The sequence below is a fragment of the Elgaria multicarinata genome, chromosome 3, assembly GCF_023053635.1.
Source record: "Elgaria multicarinata webbii isolate HBS135686 ecotype San Diego chromosome 3, rElgMul1.1.pri, whole genome shotgun sequence".
NCBI lineage: Eukaryota > Metazoa > Chordata > Lepidosauria > Squamata > Anguidae > Elgaria > Elgaria multicarinata.
In genome coordinates this window covers 72,959,314-72,976,995 of record NC_086173.1, presented here as the reverse complement: position 1 = coordinate 72,976,995, position 17,682 = coordinate 72,959,314, and the positions used below count along the sequence as shown (strand labels likewise).

Sequence of the window (17,682 nt, the reverse complement as noted above, 5' to 3'; positions counted from 1 at the left end):
TTCCCAAGGAAGTGCTTCTGTGTTGTGTGCATATTAGCTATCACACCACAGTATTTTGTTACTGGAACAATACAGTATTTGCTCAAGGAAGCATTTTCCGTTGCAGTTGCTGGTGCTGCATGGACTACGCTGTCATGGGCACCTACTGGTTAACCTCCCTCACCCCACCCCCACTGTCTTTTCACGAACCATTGTCTTGCTCTTAGTTGTCCTTTGGAGGCTGTGCACTCCCCCTCTCTAGCATGGGAGTGCACATCCCATGGAGGAGGGAGTTTGCATGTGGGTTTTCTTAAGCTGCAAACAGGCCTTCTGTCCACAGGAAGCCAATCTCCCCTGGCCGCAAGCTTATCCTCCCCAGATGCTGCTGGCACTGTATGCTCTGTAATAACAGCACACCGCCAAAGCATATTCTTGATAGGCCTCAGTGGTCTGCAGAAGAGATAGTTTTGCTGAACAAGCATCAAGGAAAGAGAAACAGATGTCGGGAAAGCTCTTCCCTTTGCAAAAGTGCTCAAGAGGACTCAAAAGGGCTAGAAAGCCCTCATCTCGCAACCAGTTCTCCTGGGGCTCTCTACAACCTACCACCTGCTTTGAGAGGGCTGAGAGACGCACGCATCAGATGTTTCCCTGGAGAATTCTCCGGGTCTAGTGAAACTAACCTTGACAAATCTGACCTTCACTTCTGATGTGAGAATTCCCCCGAGAACTCAGGTTCTCTTTGGAAAGGCAACCCTCACCAAGAATATCTAGCACTTTCGATGTGTGTGTTTTTCATTTTCCCAAGCAGCCATGTGTGTCAAACAGTAGTACCTTAAGTGGCACATGGATAAATATCAAGAGTTTTACACACATCAGTTCATGACGAGATGGATGTGAGAGTCAGCCAGGGGGTGGGGGGTGGGGGGGTATGGCCAAGAAGGTAAGTCTATCCAGTGTTTCTTTACTGAATGTTCAAATTTGGAATGAATGGAGGTTTAGAACAGAAGCCCTATTTTTCATGTACACATCATGTCTCTGTCATCTTTACAGGTTCAGCGTTACAGTGTTTTATAAGGTGTTATATATGAATATATAAGAAGCTTCTTTTATACTAAGTCAGGCTACTGGTCATTCTTATTTATTTATTTAGAAATGTTCTATAGCACCTTTTGCCCACAAAAGTGGGTTCCAGAGCAGGTAACACTTAACAATAAAATACAGTAAAATAGTCCAAAAATGCAAGGGGTTAAAACAACTTGTCAACCAGCTAAGACCATAACATGATTTGAAAGACCAATTGAAATGTCCAGGTAAATAAAAACACATTTACCTGGTGCCTAAAAACACACAACATTGGCATTAGATGACTATCCCTTGGAAGGGCATTCTAGAGTTGGAGTATCACCATAGAAAAGACCCTCTGCTTCATGCCTTCATAATGTATGTCCCTTACTGAAGGCACTTGGTGAAGGGCATCATCTAATTTACCTCAGTTCTTACACAGTCCACTCGGACTGGCAGCATTTGGCCATGGCAGGGGCACAGAACCGTTTTAGGGTGGTGGTGGTGGGGGAAGAAATCAGATGATGACATTGCCCTCCCCCACCACACACACACCAGTCATTTTGCCTTTCTCCATGCTGAAAGAGCACAGAGAAAGGGGCTCAGCTAGTGCTGAGAAGAGCAGTCTTGAGTCCATGGCTTTGCACAGCACATGCCATCTCCATAGCGGAACCCAATGAGGCTCTGTGGACTGGAGATAGGACCGCCACAGGCCAGATGAGGCCTATGGGCCCGAAATTCCGCATCTCTGCTCCAAGGCTTCAGGGCTGTGTCTTTCTTATCCCTGCTGCCAAAGTTCCTTTAAGCAGAGATGCCAGCTCTGAGCCTGGGCCCTTCCACACGCAAAGTATGTGTTCGGCCATTCTTCACTGCCCTCTGCCTAAATTCCCTTTGCATTTTTTGTTTGCCTTCTCTAAGAGAGAAGCTGGCCAGAAGATGACCAGGATGTGTAACATTTTGCCTGCCAGTGCTTAGCCCTGGTGGAGGCTGGTACAAGTTGCACAGCTCCTTTAGAGTTCTGTCTGAAACCCAGAGCAGATACACTGCCTGACGAATATTGGAGCCACCAGCCTTGACTGCTTAGCCCATCAGAGCACATGGCCTTTCACATCTCTGGCCTGGGCAGTGATACCTTGCATAAGAAACCAGAAAGGTAGGAAGAACATGAGATAATGGATTTTACTCATCTTAACACCCCTCTCTCTGCCCTGCTAACAAGCTGTGCCTTTCCTTTTCACCAGCAGTTCCTTTTCAACAAAATCCATACAACTCCGGGGGTCGTCCCACCATAATCCAGTGCTATCGCTGTGGAGATACCTGTAAAGGGGAGGTGGTGCGTGTCCAGAGCAATCACTTCCACATCAGATGCTTCACCTGCCAGGGTAAGTGCTCTTGAGGATCTGTAGCTGTCTTGCTCAGGAAGATTAGAGTCAGCCATTACTTCCACTCGCCTGCCTTTTTCCAAGCCAAGGCAGTGCTCAGTTTTGCCTTGAAGAAGCAGGCAGCAAATGTTTGAAACGTATGGATTCAATGTGGCCATTTATTGGCCAGGACAATGTGGGAAAACAAAGTTTCTGTCAGTTCCATATCCTCCCCCAATACTGCAATGCTGTGGGTTAAAGTTCAAGATGAAATGAATATTTGCAAGCATTTGAAGTCAGATTTTTCAATGGGGCTATTTAAATAAATTAATGAGAAATTTTGAATCAAAATCTGCACTTCCATTTTCAAGTGCTCCAGACTGTTTAACATCTTTTGTTTATTTGTTGTTTACTTGTTTTTATTTGTTGTTTATTTGTTGTTGGTTTTGATTTACGAAGTCTCATCAGCTGTTAGGAACATTGGGAGCTGACTTATACCAAGTCAGATCCTCCATCCCCCCAGCCCAGTATTGTCGGCTCTCCAGGGTTTCAGGCAGGAGTTTTTCCATCCCTACCTGGAGACACCGGGGACTGAACCTGGGACCTTCTGCATGTCAAGCGTGTGCGCTACTACTGACCCACAGCCCCTTCTTCTTGTTGTTAAGTGCCACATTCTAATTACTGTTGCATGTTATCTATGAAATGCTACTATTGTGTGTTAACGACCAGATTCTATAAGATAGAACATTACACGTCATCTTATCAAGTACTACCTAATGTTAAATATTATTGCATTCCACTGTCCAATACCACTGATATTATTGCATACTACTGTCAGACACGATAGACCAGTGGTTATGGAAGTATTTTCCACAGAACTTTAGGTTTGCAAGCTTATTAGGGTTTCCACAATAGGAAGAATAGCTAAAAGACAGCTTGGCTACCACTACTAGTCTTCTGAAAGATACAGCGATAGGGAAATATTGACAATGGTAGCAACAGGATTGATTCTCTCACCAGAATCAAGCTAGAGGTAGTCTCAAGCATAGTATAGGGCAGGGATGGGAAATCTCCAGCCCACAGGCCTAATCTGGGTTATGGAGGTTCCCAGTCTGTCCTGCTGAGCCTCCTTGGGTTCCCCCATGTAGTGGGACTTGGCTTCCAAGCCCTGCCACCTGGAGGAATCCCTGTTGTTTCCGATCTATGATTAGAGATAACAGCAAGGACATTGCAGGGAAATCCCGACTGTTATTCCCAATTACATGTTGGAGATAACAGCAGGGATGCAAGTGGTGGGAGAAGTTGCTTGGAGCAGCACTCCAGCTGCCATCTTGGTTGGAGTGGCTTTGCCAGCAGTGCACTTTCCCTCTATTAGGGAGGGTGTGTCACAGGCAGAGCTGCCCCCAACTGAATCAAGGCAGCTTTGTGGCATTTGAGATTTCCTCAGTTGAGGAAAGCCTGTACATAGTGAAACCAGACCCTGGCTGAGGCGCCAGTTGGAACTCCAAACAATGCTTTGAGTAGGGACTGGATGACACCAGGGATGTGGCCACACACATTATTTAGTTATGTATTCATGTGTGTACCCAGGCATTTGCTGATTTTAATACCTACCTTGGTACATTTGTTGCTGCTGCTGCTGTTTTATTTTAGTTGTTTTAATGCATTTTCTATACCACCCAGTGATTTAATAATGAAGAGTGGGTATATCAATATTTTAAATAAATTAGGGTGCAATCCTATGCATGTTTAGACAGAAAAAAGTACTACAGTTCCCAGCATTAGTTGTAGGGCATTTTTCTGTCTAAACATGCATAGGATTGCACCCTTAATTAATTAAAATTACTTTAAAATAGTTAAACTCCATCTTATCTCTTAGGAATTCACGTTGGCTTACAACAAAAAATAGCAACTTAACAATTACAAAATCCATTTAATTTACAAGATATACCCTAAGCATGAGAACTTGAGAACAGCAGCAAAAAAAATAGCTATGTACAAGCCTTCATAATATATAATATATTAAAAAAATGAAGACAGATTAAAAACAGCAAGTTAAAGATATATACAAAATGCCTAAAAAGAAATTTCTAAAAAGGAAGTTCTTTACCAGCCTCCAGAATGTCATTCATGAGGAAGTGAGATGGCCTGCCTTGGAGGGGAATTCCAAAACCTTGGCACAGCCACACCCAAAAGTCCCCTTCCCCAATTCCAAATAAGGGACATACAAGATGGCCTACTAAGATGACCTCAATAGGTGGGGAATCTCTTATGGAAGAAAGTGGTCCTTCAGATATCTTGGTCCTTAAACTATTCAAGGCATTAAAAGCCATCAACCAGTACTTTGAATTGTACCCAGAAACAAATTGGAAGTCAGTGCAGCTGTTTCAACAAGGGGAGCACATACTCCTTTTACACAGCCCCTGATAACAATCAAACTGCTACATTCTGGACCAACTATAATTTCCAAATACACTTCAAAGGCAGCCCTATGTAGAGCACATTGCAATAATCCAGATGTGATGTAACTAAGGCATGTATCACCCTGGCCAGATCTGCATTTTCTGGGAATGGGTGTAATTGGTGCACTGCTGGCCATAGCTGAATCGGGCATCCAAGGCGTTGAGTAGAAGTCTCCAGGACTATTTTCTGAAGCCAGCCCTCCAGGAAGGGCTAAAGCCGCCATAATACCATGCCCTTAAGTTCCATTCTTGCAAGCCGGTCTAGAAGGATACCATGGCAGACAATGGTATTCAGAACCACTGAGAGGTCCAACAGAACAAACAAGGATGGGCTCCCCTTATCCAGTTTCTGATGTAGGTCCTGCAGCAAGGTTGTCTCAATCCCATCACTGGGTCAGGATGTAATGAATCTAGATAATCTGTTTCATTCAGAAAAACCTGGAGCTGAGAAGCACCATAATTTGTCATTTTCTTACTGTCTCACTATCTGTTCCTTGAGTTGGAACTTATTTTGGCAACCTTAAGGGCTCTCCTTCCTGGCTCTTTTCACAACATGAAGGAAAGAAGGATGGAGGCATTAGGAGATTCAAGGGATGCCACAGTATGGGGCCTTTAGCCCCTGGACCTTTCTTACCCACTCTGACAGGTGTCATAAGGGGAAGTTGTGAATACAGAATGAGACACACACACACACACACACAAAGCCCCTTAACCTGAATGAGCAGTTGCACCTCTACTGAGAATTGACACATGAGGGACACTGGAGTTTGTGTAAGGGGCAAAAGGTTCGTGCTGTAACAGGAGCTGCACACTACAGATTTAAGCTCATTTGTCATTCCAAAAGCTGTAGTTCTTTGAAGCGATCTGGGGATCTTTAACAGATCAAGGGATCCCTAGGGATCTAGGGATCATTAACAGAATTATCGGCATCCTTACCAAACTATGATTCCCCGGACTCTTTGGGGAAAGCCATGGCTCTTAAACTAATGTAAAACCATAATGTGTGTGATGCACCTGTACTCTAATAGCCAGGGATTCGTTTGTGTGTGTGTGTGTGTAAGCGTGTAGTGTGTGTAAATGGTAGCCCTGCCATGCAAGGCCTTGTGTACTTTGATGGCCAACACAGTGAAGTACAGGACACAATGAGAAAAACTGGCTCACTGCTTAGTGAAAAACAATGAGAGTGGGAATTAACAGGGAGCAGTACCAATCTCTGGTAATTCACATGGTACAATTTATAGATCTGGTTACTGCCCCTTCCTAAGAGCAGCTGTTTCAATAAATGTATTAAGGAGCCCTTTCACATCCGTTCTGGGCCATTAGCTTTTACAGCATCTCAGCTTTGCTCCTCCCCATTCACCCTTTCATCAGCAAGGCAGGGATGAACTTAAGTAATTCATGACATTCAATTCTCAGAGAAACACAATGTTAAGAAGTCACAGGAATGACAGGAGGGCTTAGGCATCAGGGGATGATGGGAAACAGCTCCAAAGTTGACAAACTCACTGTGGGTGAAGATTGGGTAACCCTGTAGGTCAAAGGCTGGTGGGAGGAGCAATAGTAGCAGTTTAAATTGAATGGTAGAAAAATGAGAACATAAACACCATCATTAAGATAACTAGTTGGGACTAAGTGGAAATAAAATATGACCGACTAGATGGAAATTTAAAATATAAGCACCAATATATTGGTTCTTAAAGGGAGAAGATACAGCAACACTGGCCAGATCTACACCAAGCAGGATATAACACTTTGAAAACTCTTTGAAAACAGTATATGAAAAGTGTCATGGGCCCCAACAGTTGTCAATACCATTATAAAGCAGTAGTATAGACCGTGTCCTTATCGCCCTTAAATAAGCAAGGTTTATATTGTGCCAGTCTAGATGTTCACTATAAAAATTACAGACCAAAGAAACACGGCAACTCTTCAAACCCTAAGGAAAGGTAGGGTCAAAAGGCTTCTTTAACTCTTTTCTGACACTGGCTGAGTTCACACAACACTCACAGCATTTGAAAGTGGGTTGTTGAACTATGCATTGATTGTTGAACCATGGGTTAGCACATTGTCTGAACCCAGGATAATAACCAGCCTGAACAACCCAACAATAAACTATGGATTCTCAAGGTGGCTTGTTTGAGAAAAATAAGTCACACTGTGTAGTTAAGAAGCCATCCTGCGGATAATGTCCTGGGTTTGAGCAACACGCTAACCCATGGTTCAACAAACAATCCACAGTTCAACAACAACCCACAGTCAACCACTGACTGTGGGTTAGTGTGTTGTGTGTACCCAACCTCTGACTCCTAAATACCTCTCAATGGTATTGGCCATTGCAATTCAACACAGCAGCAGCTTAAGCTGCTCTGCACTGCAGGTAGAACTCGTGCCGCTCTTCTTCCACTCAGCCAGTTGATGACAAGAAATGCCACCATGTCTTCCATTTCTACTGCAAATATCAGCATCCCAGTTTTATCCCTGCCCCACCCCAAGCCTCTTCCCTCTTCTGTTTGCTGGTGAGGGCAGGAAAGGTTTTATTTATTTATTGCATTTATATACTGCCCCATAGCCGAAGCTCTCTGAGCGGTTTAAGGAAATGGATGGACCAGCATGCAATTCTCTGTCCTGAGATGCTGAGGGCCATGCGATGAAAGCTGATCCACAAGAAGGCCCTAGATTAGGGTTGCAAAGCACATTGCTTGAAATGTAACAGGAAAGAGTGCCAAAATCAACAAAGTGTCAAAGGCTGAATGGATGGATTTCTAATAACTACGGATTGTGAAAGCTGAATGTGCCCCATGGCTTAGAGTAAAACTCTGAGCATTTGCATGGACAGATAATGCAGAAAATGGCTCCTAAGAAGATTTGTTCATGTGCCAGGAGAATAGTTGTCTCGCACCTTTCTAAAAATAAATAAATATATGGATGCCCTTCTACCGCAAATACAAATGTATTACTAACAATTAGCTAGATGGTGTATCGAACTTGAAAATTTTGTGATCTCTCTGCCAGAGGGGTTCCTGCAAGCCCCAACTGAGCCAGGCTGCTCGTTTTTGCGCTGCTTGCACCCCAATTGTCATGGGAAGGAACTCGGGACTTGCAGGAACTGGTTCCTGCAATCCCCAGATGAGTTGAACTCCTCCTAGCCGTGCCACTAACCTCCCAATCTGCGTGCAAGTGGTATGGGAAGTGGTGTTGGGGAATCCTCCACTTATCTCCGATCTCTCTCATTGGATGTCTCTAATCAGAGATAACAAAGGGATCCCCCTTTGTGCCACATACCTGCGGAGAGGGGAGGGGGTTGCAGAGCAAGGCTTGGGAAAAGGAAGGGAAGCAGTCCTTAGTGGGGGCTCAACCATGGGCTGGATTGGGCTCCACCATGAGATGGATGAGGCCCGTGGGCTGGAGGTTGCTCTGACCTGATCAAAGTAGCGACTGCAGTGGTGAACAGGAAGTACTTAATAGAAGAGATACTTCCTATTACAGCAGTGTAGAGTGACTGTGGCATGATGGTAGCACAGTTGTGACACTCATGGTGAATGACCCCATTAGTCCAGAGGTAGGGCACCTCTTTCAGCCTGAAAGAGGTGCCCCACCCCTGTCATATTTTAACTTAAAATGTTTACTGCCTATATTATTATTATTATTATTATTATTATTATTATTATTATTATTATTACCATCATCATTATCATTAATTCAATTTATACCCCACCTATCTACAAAATGCAGCAACTAAGCTTTAGGAGTGGCATTTTAACCTTTTACAGTGCGGTTGGGAGAAAGAGGATGGGGCCATCTAAAAAAAATCTAGAAGGCTGGATTTTGCCCCCAGGCAAAATTGTGGACAGCACAGACATTAGTGATTTGATTATGTGGGGTGTGGGTGACTAAGGCTTGCATTCAGAGAGAAAAAATCTTTTGCAAACATGTTGCGCGTCATAACCTAGAGAACCTGACTAGCAACAGTACCTTTTAGATGAACAATTCCAGCCTCTTCTTTCTCAAGTTCTCCCACTTACACTCCTCCCTTTCCTGCTGTGGGGCAAAATTAAAGTCCTGCTTACAAAGCAGACCAGGCAGGGAGATGAGCAGAGGACCAGCGAAGGAATGAGCAGGAGTTTTGGCAGCTACACAATTTCCTGGTGCATCATTTATGTTGAAGGCAAGATCTGGATGAGTTCAATGGGTTGCAACCTGGAAACCCTATGAAAGACACCATGTCTGGAAGCACCTGCATACATCTGCATAGAAAGAACCCAGCAAGGCCCCTATGCTGCGGTGTCCACCTGTCAGACTCTGTGCACCCCCATGCTGTCTCCCAGGACTCAGCAGGGGAAACCTGTGTCTCCAGCCCCCTGGAGTTGTGTAGACTGTGCTGCCAGACGAAGAGCTCAGGCTGTCTCTAGCTTCAAAAGGAATGCAGAACCACCAGGGGAGAACTTGGCCGTGTTTTCCATCTGCTTTCAAAATGAAAGGAAATCCTTCTTCCCGATCTTTTCCCACATAGCTCCCTGCTCCCATCCAGCCTCATCTTCTCTCTGCATCTGTTGACACACAACGAAATTGATCCCAGTCCTACGCAGGCTTTGGCACACCTAAGTCCATCAAAATCTACACGTTTAGGCGCACCTCACTTTGCATAAGAGATCAGGCTGTATGTCTGTCATGGCTCTTGTTTCTTCCCTCCCACAGACCTGCTCTAGTTAAGTCTGACAAGGATTACCCAGGACCACTCCAATTCACAGTTTGGACAAAAATGTTGCGATGATTTGCGCATGATGAGACCGAAAAGGCAGTGATGGGCAAGACACCTCAAAGGGGCCCCTCCCACAGTGAATCTACCTTCTCACCACCGTTCTCACCAGCTGCTCTTGCTCCTTGTCTCCTTTCTCATCATTGCTACCACTGGCTTGCTTGACAAGCAGAGAGCCAGTGACCAAGCAGGCCAAGGCATCTACTGCTGCTCCTTCTCACCCCCACTGTTGTCTGGGTCACAGAGAGAGGCAGGTTGAACAAACGGAGTCATGGCAAAGAGGAGGAGCATCTCCAAGGGGCTCTTGTCAATAGCCCCCTGCTGGGGTGTGGGCCCTCGGCAGTTGGAAAGCCATGCCTACCCTGGGTGCTGGCCTTGCTAAAAGACCCACCCCTTGCTTGGCCACTCTGCAGAAAGGGGCTTAGAATGAGATCCCAGTTATCTCACTGCCATCTTCCCTCATTCCTTGATCGAAAGCTTAAGCTCAGCAACTGAAAGACCTACTCCTCCATGGGACAAGCAGTTTTATAACAATACGTATTTTAACTCGCCCCCCCCCCCCTGCATTTTATCTCCCTCATCCTGCCCTGCCTGCACCCAAACCCTACCTAGATGATGGTTCTACATGTCAGTTGACTGGGTCGCATGGTCCTGCAAGTCAGCTGACTGCCTTGCTGAGGTCCGCTGCCTACCCGGCTGCCTCACACAAGTGCTGGCCAATTCAAAAACAGCAGAGTCCACCCTTCTTTCAGTAGGTCTGCTAAGTGAACTGTTTGCCCACCATATGACAGACTGAGTTTATTTCAGTTGCCTCACTGAGGCACTCTTGGGTCAGAAGAAAAGGAACCCTGCTGTGCCTGTTTTCCGTTCTTTCCTGTGGCTGCAGCAGCCACTAATGATACAATGCGCCAGGGTCATCCTGGCAAGCAGGAGGGGTGGCTTTGCCGTGACTCAACTGTTGCCTGAGTAGAGGTCAGCCTTCCCTCTGCCAGGCTGCTCTGTCCAGGTAGTATCTTGTGGCCTGCTAATACTCGATCAAAGAGGGCACAGTCTGCTGCTGTCATGCACCAAGGCTCACAGACAATTCCCCTAAGCAGCAGCCAAGCTTTCTCTCAGGAGAACCTAAATCTTCCCAAAAGGGAGCTGTGCCTTACTTTTTGCTGCACCATGCTAGCAACCCAACAGTGACATCTTGTGGGGCTCAAAGAAGTGCTCAGCCCTCAAGGTGCTTTGGGTTTTTTTTAAGGGCAGGGTGAGCGGGCATCATAAAGAAGGAAGGAATCCATCCTAACAGTCCAAGGAAGATGTCCTCAAGTCTTACATTCCCAGTCAAGGGGTTTCGAGCAGGGCAGTTGTGACAGACAGATTCAAGGCTGGTTCCTGCATGTGTATGTTCGTCACTATCTAGTGATGACTTATGTACGGGAGGGTGTGGATGAAGCAACACAGTCAGAACTCTCTGAGCGCCTCGCATACAATGCTTTTGAAAGGGGTCTCTTCATACAGCTGCCAGTCATCTTCCAATATTGTATAATCAAGCTTACAGAAGGATCCTCATACTGCCACTATTACTCTGTGTGGACTCCTCATCCACACGTTTTCTCAGGGCTGGTTAACACAGAGCTCTTCTCCTGCAAACAAGCCCTTGCTAGGCACACCCTCAGCTGGAGTCATGTGTTGTATAAAGTGGTGCTCTACCAACACAGACAGTAGCTATGCCATCCTAAGAGGCAGTTCACAACACGATTTTTTTTTTAAAAAAAAAAACCCACTCTGTAAAATATACAAAACAAAATAAAACCCATCAAAAAAACATTGGATAATATAAGTAAAATAACAGCGAGGGAGCAGATAAAAGACATAAGGAGACAGAAACCCAAATGACTGAAGGCAGATCGGAACAAAAAAGCAGGATGTCATTAGGGAGCAAACCAAATGGATCTCCTAGGGCAGGGCATGCTAAAGCCCAGACATGGGGGCTGTCTACATGGGGGGGGGGGGTTCTGCATCTTGGGTGCATTGTCAGGTCCTTTGTGGCTGTCAAATGACATCATGGCCAGTGCACACTTAGGAGTAGGAGAGGATTTCCGTGTGAAAAATCACAATATTGCGGAGTTGCTTTACTGTGATTTATTTATTTATTGATTGATTGATTGATTGATTGATTGCACTTACATACTGCCCCCATAGCCAGGGCTCCCATACGCTTGCTCTGCAATGTGCCCCCGTTCCTCCACATTAAATCCTGGGCATGCCTCTGACCTGACTGTGATGTGGTCAAGGAGTGGAGCTGCCCTTCCCCCCTCCTCACTCCTTCTCCTAGCCTGTTCCATTGAGAGCTGTAATTAGGTATTTCCTCATTGCTACCTTACTTCACTTCTCTGTTGCTGGGCTAATTATCTTTTCCGATGCTGCATTAGTTCGCTTCAGTCTATATCCAACCCTGTGCAGTTCTGGAGGGAGCTTTTATTCTTTACTTTGGTGATGCACAGCTGTGCATCTCCGGTTTATAAAAATAGAGATCTGCCGGCATTAGTTCCTATTCCAATTCATACAACGTAGCAGCAGGAGCCTAGAGAGGGGCAGATAACAAGCCTTCAGATCCTACCTTGGGATTTTTGCTTATTCATGGAACACTAGGCATAGTGGGGGGAAGGGAGTGGCAGCTATTATTCCCAGACAGTTTTCTGGAATGGGGCAAAATTGGGGTGGTGGGGTGCACTCATAGGGAGCCTTCAGACCATGTTAAGGTCATTGGGGATTTTTGCTTCCTTAAGGAAAATTGAGCTGTTTCCACCCATCACCCCATTTTTGCCTATTTGGCCATTGTGTCTGCTCCAGTCCATTTTCCCCCCTTTGGAACATTTCCACATATCCAAAACTGCGCATTTCTGGAGTTGCAAATGGTGAGCTTTTATTCTTTCCTTTGCTGTTGCACAGCTGTGCATCTCCAGTTTATCAAAATAGAGATCTGCCGCATTACTTCCTTCCCAAACCCATTCATGCTACCAGTAGCAGGAGAGCCAGGAGAGAGGCAGGTAACAAGCCTCTCTCATGGATGACATTGGTTATACCCCGCCCCTCCCCCCACCCACCCAGAAGTGTGTTTTTCCAGCACTGAAAAACCGGGTTTTAGGGACGGCTGGCTCCGCCGCGTAACATTGATGGAGCAGAGCCGATTTCATCATACTGTGGAGAATAAGAGCAATAAGGCCATGGTAAAAGAAAAGACCATATCACACATCCCCTCCCCACCATCCAGCCTTAGTTGTTGGTTGGATACACAACAGAGCATCTTCAGAAAATAAGCAGGCTCATATAGTAAGAAGTAGCTCTTTAGGTATTTTAGTTCCTAAGTCATTTAGGGCACAATGTTATGCATTCTTAGACAGGGAAAAAAGTACTTCAATTCCCAGCATTCTTGCTGGGGAACGCTGGGAATTATAGGACTTTTTTCCTGTCTAAACATTCATAAGATTTGCCATTAGGTGTTTAAAGTTAATGACCAGCACTTTGAGCGGAGCCTAGAAATGAACGTGAAGCCAGTGGAAATGATACAACAATGGAGAAACATTGATGAATGGGGTACACGTGTCAGGGATACATAGCCCATTTGGGCCTCCCTAACATATATATGTAGTGATACATGACTGCTGTTGATACTTTGTATTTGCTGTGGGAAACACCAATATAGCTCTGGCAAACATAATTAAAATGACCGAAGGATTGACTCTTCTTTGTGTATGTGTGCATGTGCTTTCCCCTCTGTAGTATGCGGCTGTGACCTAGCTCAGTCTGGCTTCTTCTTCAAAAATGGGGAATACATCTGCACCCGTGACTATCAGCAGCTATATGGTACCCGCTGTGACAGTTGCCAGGATTTCATCACTGGAGAGGTGATCTCAGCCTTGGGCCGGACTTACCATCCCAAGTGCTTTGTGTGCAGTATGTGCAGGTGAGTTGAATGCTTAAACCCATTAGTAGCTGAAGATGCCAAACAGAATGCTCAAAGTGCATCAGGACAAGTGTAGTGTTGGCATGGTAGGAACCCTGCAGCACATCCATCATCTGTTCTTCTCTTTTCTTTTCTTTTCTTTTTTTCTTTTCTTGCACTTTACGAAGCACCAGGGAAGTCTCAAACCAGGGCACCCAGAAGTTCAGGCTTGGCACTCAGACTGAACTCTGCATTTAGAAGGCACCATCTAGGTTGGAGTAGGGACAGGTGAATCTATCAAGCACAATTTCTTTTGGGTTTGCATATTTATTTATTATTAATTAGATGTATATCACAACTTTCCACCCAAAATGGCACTCAAGAAGGCTAACAATAATAAAATATAGATTAAAACAGAATCTTGGTTGAAATGTAGCATAACAAAAACAAATTAACAAATAACTTGAAATCAAACAATAAAAGACAATGCAATTAAAAGCAAACAATAAGAGCTAGCACCAACCTGTTAAACCCCATTAAATAGCAGAGCAGCTGACATACTAATATATTGACCCTGTTCAGATGACACATTAAGCCACGGTGCTTAAACATATTGAACTAAACATTATGGCTGCGTGCTATGTGAACCATTCCTATCCATGGTGGCTACATAACCATGGTTTAAACATGCTCATGAACTGTTTGCTGCAAAAGGGTTAGTGAACTAACCAGGGCTTAGTGTCTTGTTTGAACAGGCCCAGAGTAGCTTAAAGCCCTCGCTGCCAGTAACTAAGCTTTGGGAGAGGCAATTCAAGCTTTTAGAATGAGAAAAAAAACTGCACAAAATCCAGGAAACCACCAAACAGTGGTTGTAGGAAGGGGGTAGGGCCAGGAGAATGCCGGAGGGCCAGACTGGGACCCCGGGAGAGCCAGATCTGAGGTTCCCCACCCTTGATACAAAATAATATACAATAAAATGCAAATGCCAGTTCTCGGAATGCTGAATGTGCTATCAAAAGTGCACACATGTGGGAGTTAAGAGCATGTCAAGCAAGGGTAGGGTTAACATTGGTAGTACTGATGTCACATTGTGTGCCAGTCTTATCATTAATCTGAGTGCAGTTGGACAGTCCTGCAAATGGGCGGGAGGGGGGCAAGTCTAGTAATATCCCAAGGGGGTAGTGAAGCTTTTGAGGACTATGAACTATTCTAGGTCTCAGAAATACTCTGGCAGCACAGGTCTATTATTTTATCATTCAGAGCCTTGGGAGTGCATTAGGGGAGCATTAAAATGAAAGATGGGTGTAGGTGAGTGACAGGAAAAGCTAGTCTTAAATTAGTCCCATGAGCTTTATAGCATACACACACCTGCCACTACCATTACTATGGTCTGCTGCAACCATGTAGCTATATTATGCAGTTTTTCCTACCCATCCTGCAGCAATTCTGGAGCCCTTCTGGTTGCTCTAAAGAGCTTTGTTAGTCCAGTGTCCCCAGCCTCATGGGTAGGGGGGATGCGAGAAGTCACCCAACGTCCTTGGCCCCAGCCACAGACTGTTTCCTTCCAACATAACCAGTGAAGGTGTGCAAGCAGCCATGGCACTGCTGGTAATATATGAGCCAGCCCCATGTTGTTCCAATATTGTGTGAGGCAATAGCTGAGTGAGCCAAGGTGAGGTATGCCTGCAGGTCAAGATGGATGCCGGACAACAGGTACAAGTTGAGCAAGGTGGATTTGTTGCTCAGGTTAAAACTCTGAGGAAATTGAGGAAATACTTACAGTTTGAAGAGTCTTGTCATCAGTGTTGCAACTGGGGAGGGAATCAGCTATCCAGTGAAGAATGAAACCACAGTAAAACAGTGCCTGCAGCTCCCAGTTCAGACAGCTGCCTCTAAAGGATACATAATCAATAGTACTGAAAGCTGCAATGAGGTCTAGGAGAACCAACAGGGATGCACTCCCGCCACTTTTCTCCCAGCAAAGTTCATCCCACAGGGCAACCAAGGCAGTGTGCACTCTGAAACCAGGCCTAAAACATGATTGAAAGGGGTCCAGAGAATCAGTTTCATCCAGAAGCGCCTGAAGTTGACCAGCAAACACCTACTCAATCACCTTGCCCCCAAAGTAGAAGATCTAGATCCAGCCCTGGCTTCTTCAGAAGAGGCCAAACCACCCTCTCTCTTAGAACTCCATCACACCTACTTTTTAAATCTGGTTTTCATCCATGGTTTCCCCTCCCCTTAGCGAGTCGAGCGCTGGGCACTTTCACGTGTGTGCATTGTTACACTCTTTCAGATCATGTATCTTTTCACATGGAGTGCTACTATGCCGGGGAAAACTCCTGCCCCACCCATGTTTATGTAATAAATAAATAAAAATTTCTGATGATTTTAAAATTTTGTATCCTTTTTTAATGTTTACTGTTTTAAACTTTTGTAAACCGCCCAGAGAGCTTCAGCTATGGGACAGTATATAAATAAAATAAATAAATAAATAAATAAATATGTTCTCCTTTCCCCTACAGATAATTTTTTATTTTATTTTTAAATAGTTTTTTTTTTATTTCTGTGCAAATTCAATAGTACGGCAGCCTGAAACTGCACAATTACGGTAAAACATCACACTATATTTTCCCCTAAGATCATATTAAACGAACTCCGGGGGAGAGAAGGAAGGGAGGCCGTTTGTAGGAAGCAAGAGGGAGCGCATGGGCTGAGACTGTTGCTGCCGCTTGGCTTGGGAAAGGTTTACAGGGGCGGAGGAGCAAACGTGCACCGCAGCTCAGGTACCGGGTGCACCAGTGTCTCATGCCGTTTCTAAAAAAGCCCAAGCCCTTAACTGAGAAGCTTCACAGTTCTAGGGAGGCGCAGGGGTGAAGCACCACCACCCCGTCCCGGTGCATTTTCCACATTTCTTTTAAGGTGAAAATGTACCCCTGGTCATGCCTATTCAGGAGTAAGAACATAGAGTTAAATGGGACCTCTCTCCCTCCCCCTTTATGGTTGAGCAGAGAACTACCCCACCCTCCTCTTTTGTCAGCGAGACAGCCCTTAGATACACCCGCCCCCCACAAAGAACAGGATGATCAGATAGAACACAATGACAGCAATACTTGGGAGGGAGGAGCGCATTTATTTCACATGGAGGGAGGGAAATCAGACTTTCCCCACTCCAAAAAGAAACAAAAAATGGAGGGGAAGAGGTGAAATGAGTGCAGGACAGGGACAACGCCATTTGAGTACTGGGCTGCAAAACTGCATAACAGGCATGGCGAGTGTGCAATAAATCACTGGTGTGATGGAGCCCTTAAAGAGCTTGGTAGCTGGCCATCCCTCAAGGAAGTGATCGCTTCCTGGATCCAAGCCCTACAGGGTGTAATCAGCCAAAGTGGGCAGGGATCAAGAGCAGAGCTGGTTAGACATAGAGATCCTAGCACCCTGTCCACATGCCTGGGGAAACAAAACAAGTTCATCTGTCCCATAGTTTTATCAACATTGGAACAGGGTGCTACAATGGGAGATTGGGGGAAAGAGCAGTGATAAATGTTCCTTTAAAGCAACTGGACCTATGAGTACTATCCATTACAGTTGGGATATATTCTCAGTAAAAGAAAGAGCATTACTTTCCCTCTGTTTAGTTATAGTTTTCAATACATGGTTTAAAAACAATATACAAGGTGAGCGGGGGGATAAGACTTTAAAAATAAAAGGAAAAGGAAATAGACAACAGTGTCATGGAATCTTTGTGCAATGTCTAGTCTGTTCAACAAATAATGATGTCTATAACATGCATCATATCTTATCCCTCAATACAACCAGAAAGAATGGAATTTGGGAATTGTCCAAATGTGTGTTATCAGAACCCATAAAAGTAACAGAGGAGAACCAGGCTGCCAGCAAATTCTTTGGTTTCCATTTCCCCAAGCAAACCAGCTTCTGATGCATTGATTTTTCCATAAAAATAAATAAATCCCAAATTTTAGCCAGTTTTCCATTAGTGGCTTCTTTAAAATGATAGCTAGCTGCAATTACAACATTTGCCACCATAAGCAGAAAGACAGCAAGGTCCCTGGAGTGAATCAGGATAGTTGACTCAATGTTAAAATCCAGCAAACCAATTAGGGGAAC

General features: G+C 44.9%; 1 protein-coding gene across 1 annotated transcript in view; it reads left to right on the top strand.

Moving 5' to 3' along the window:
• ABLIM3 (actin binding LIM protein family member 3) overlaps positions 1–17,682 on the top strand; it is a 180,475-nt gene that overhangs the window by 96,544 nt on the left and 66,249 nt on the right. The window contains exons 2-3 of the mRNA XM_063120595.1: positions 2,283–2,423; positions 13,392–13,575. Coding sequence (XP_062976665.1) covers positions 2,283–2,423; positions 13,392–13,575 — 325 coding nt within the window. The remainder of the gene's footprint in view (positions 1–2,282; positions 2,424–13,391; positions 13,576–17,682) is intronic.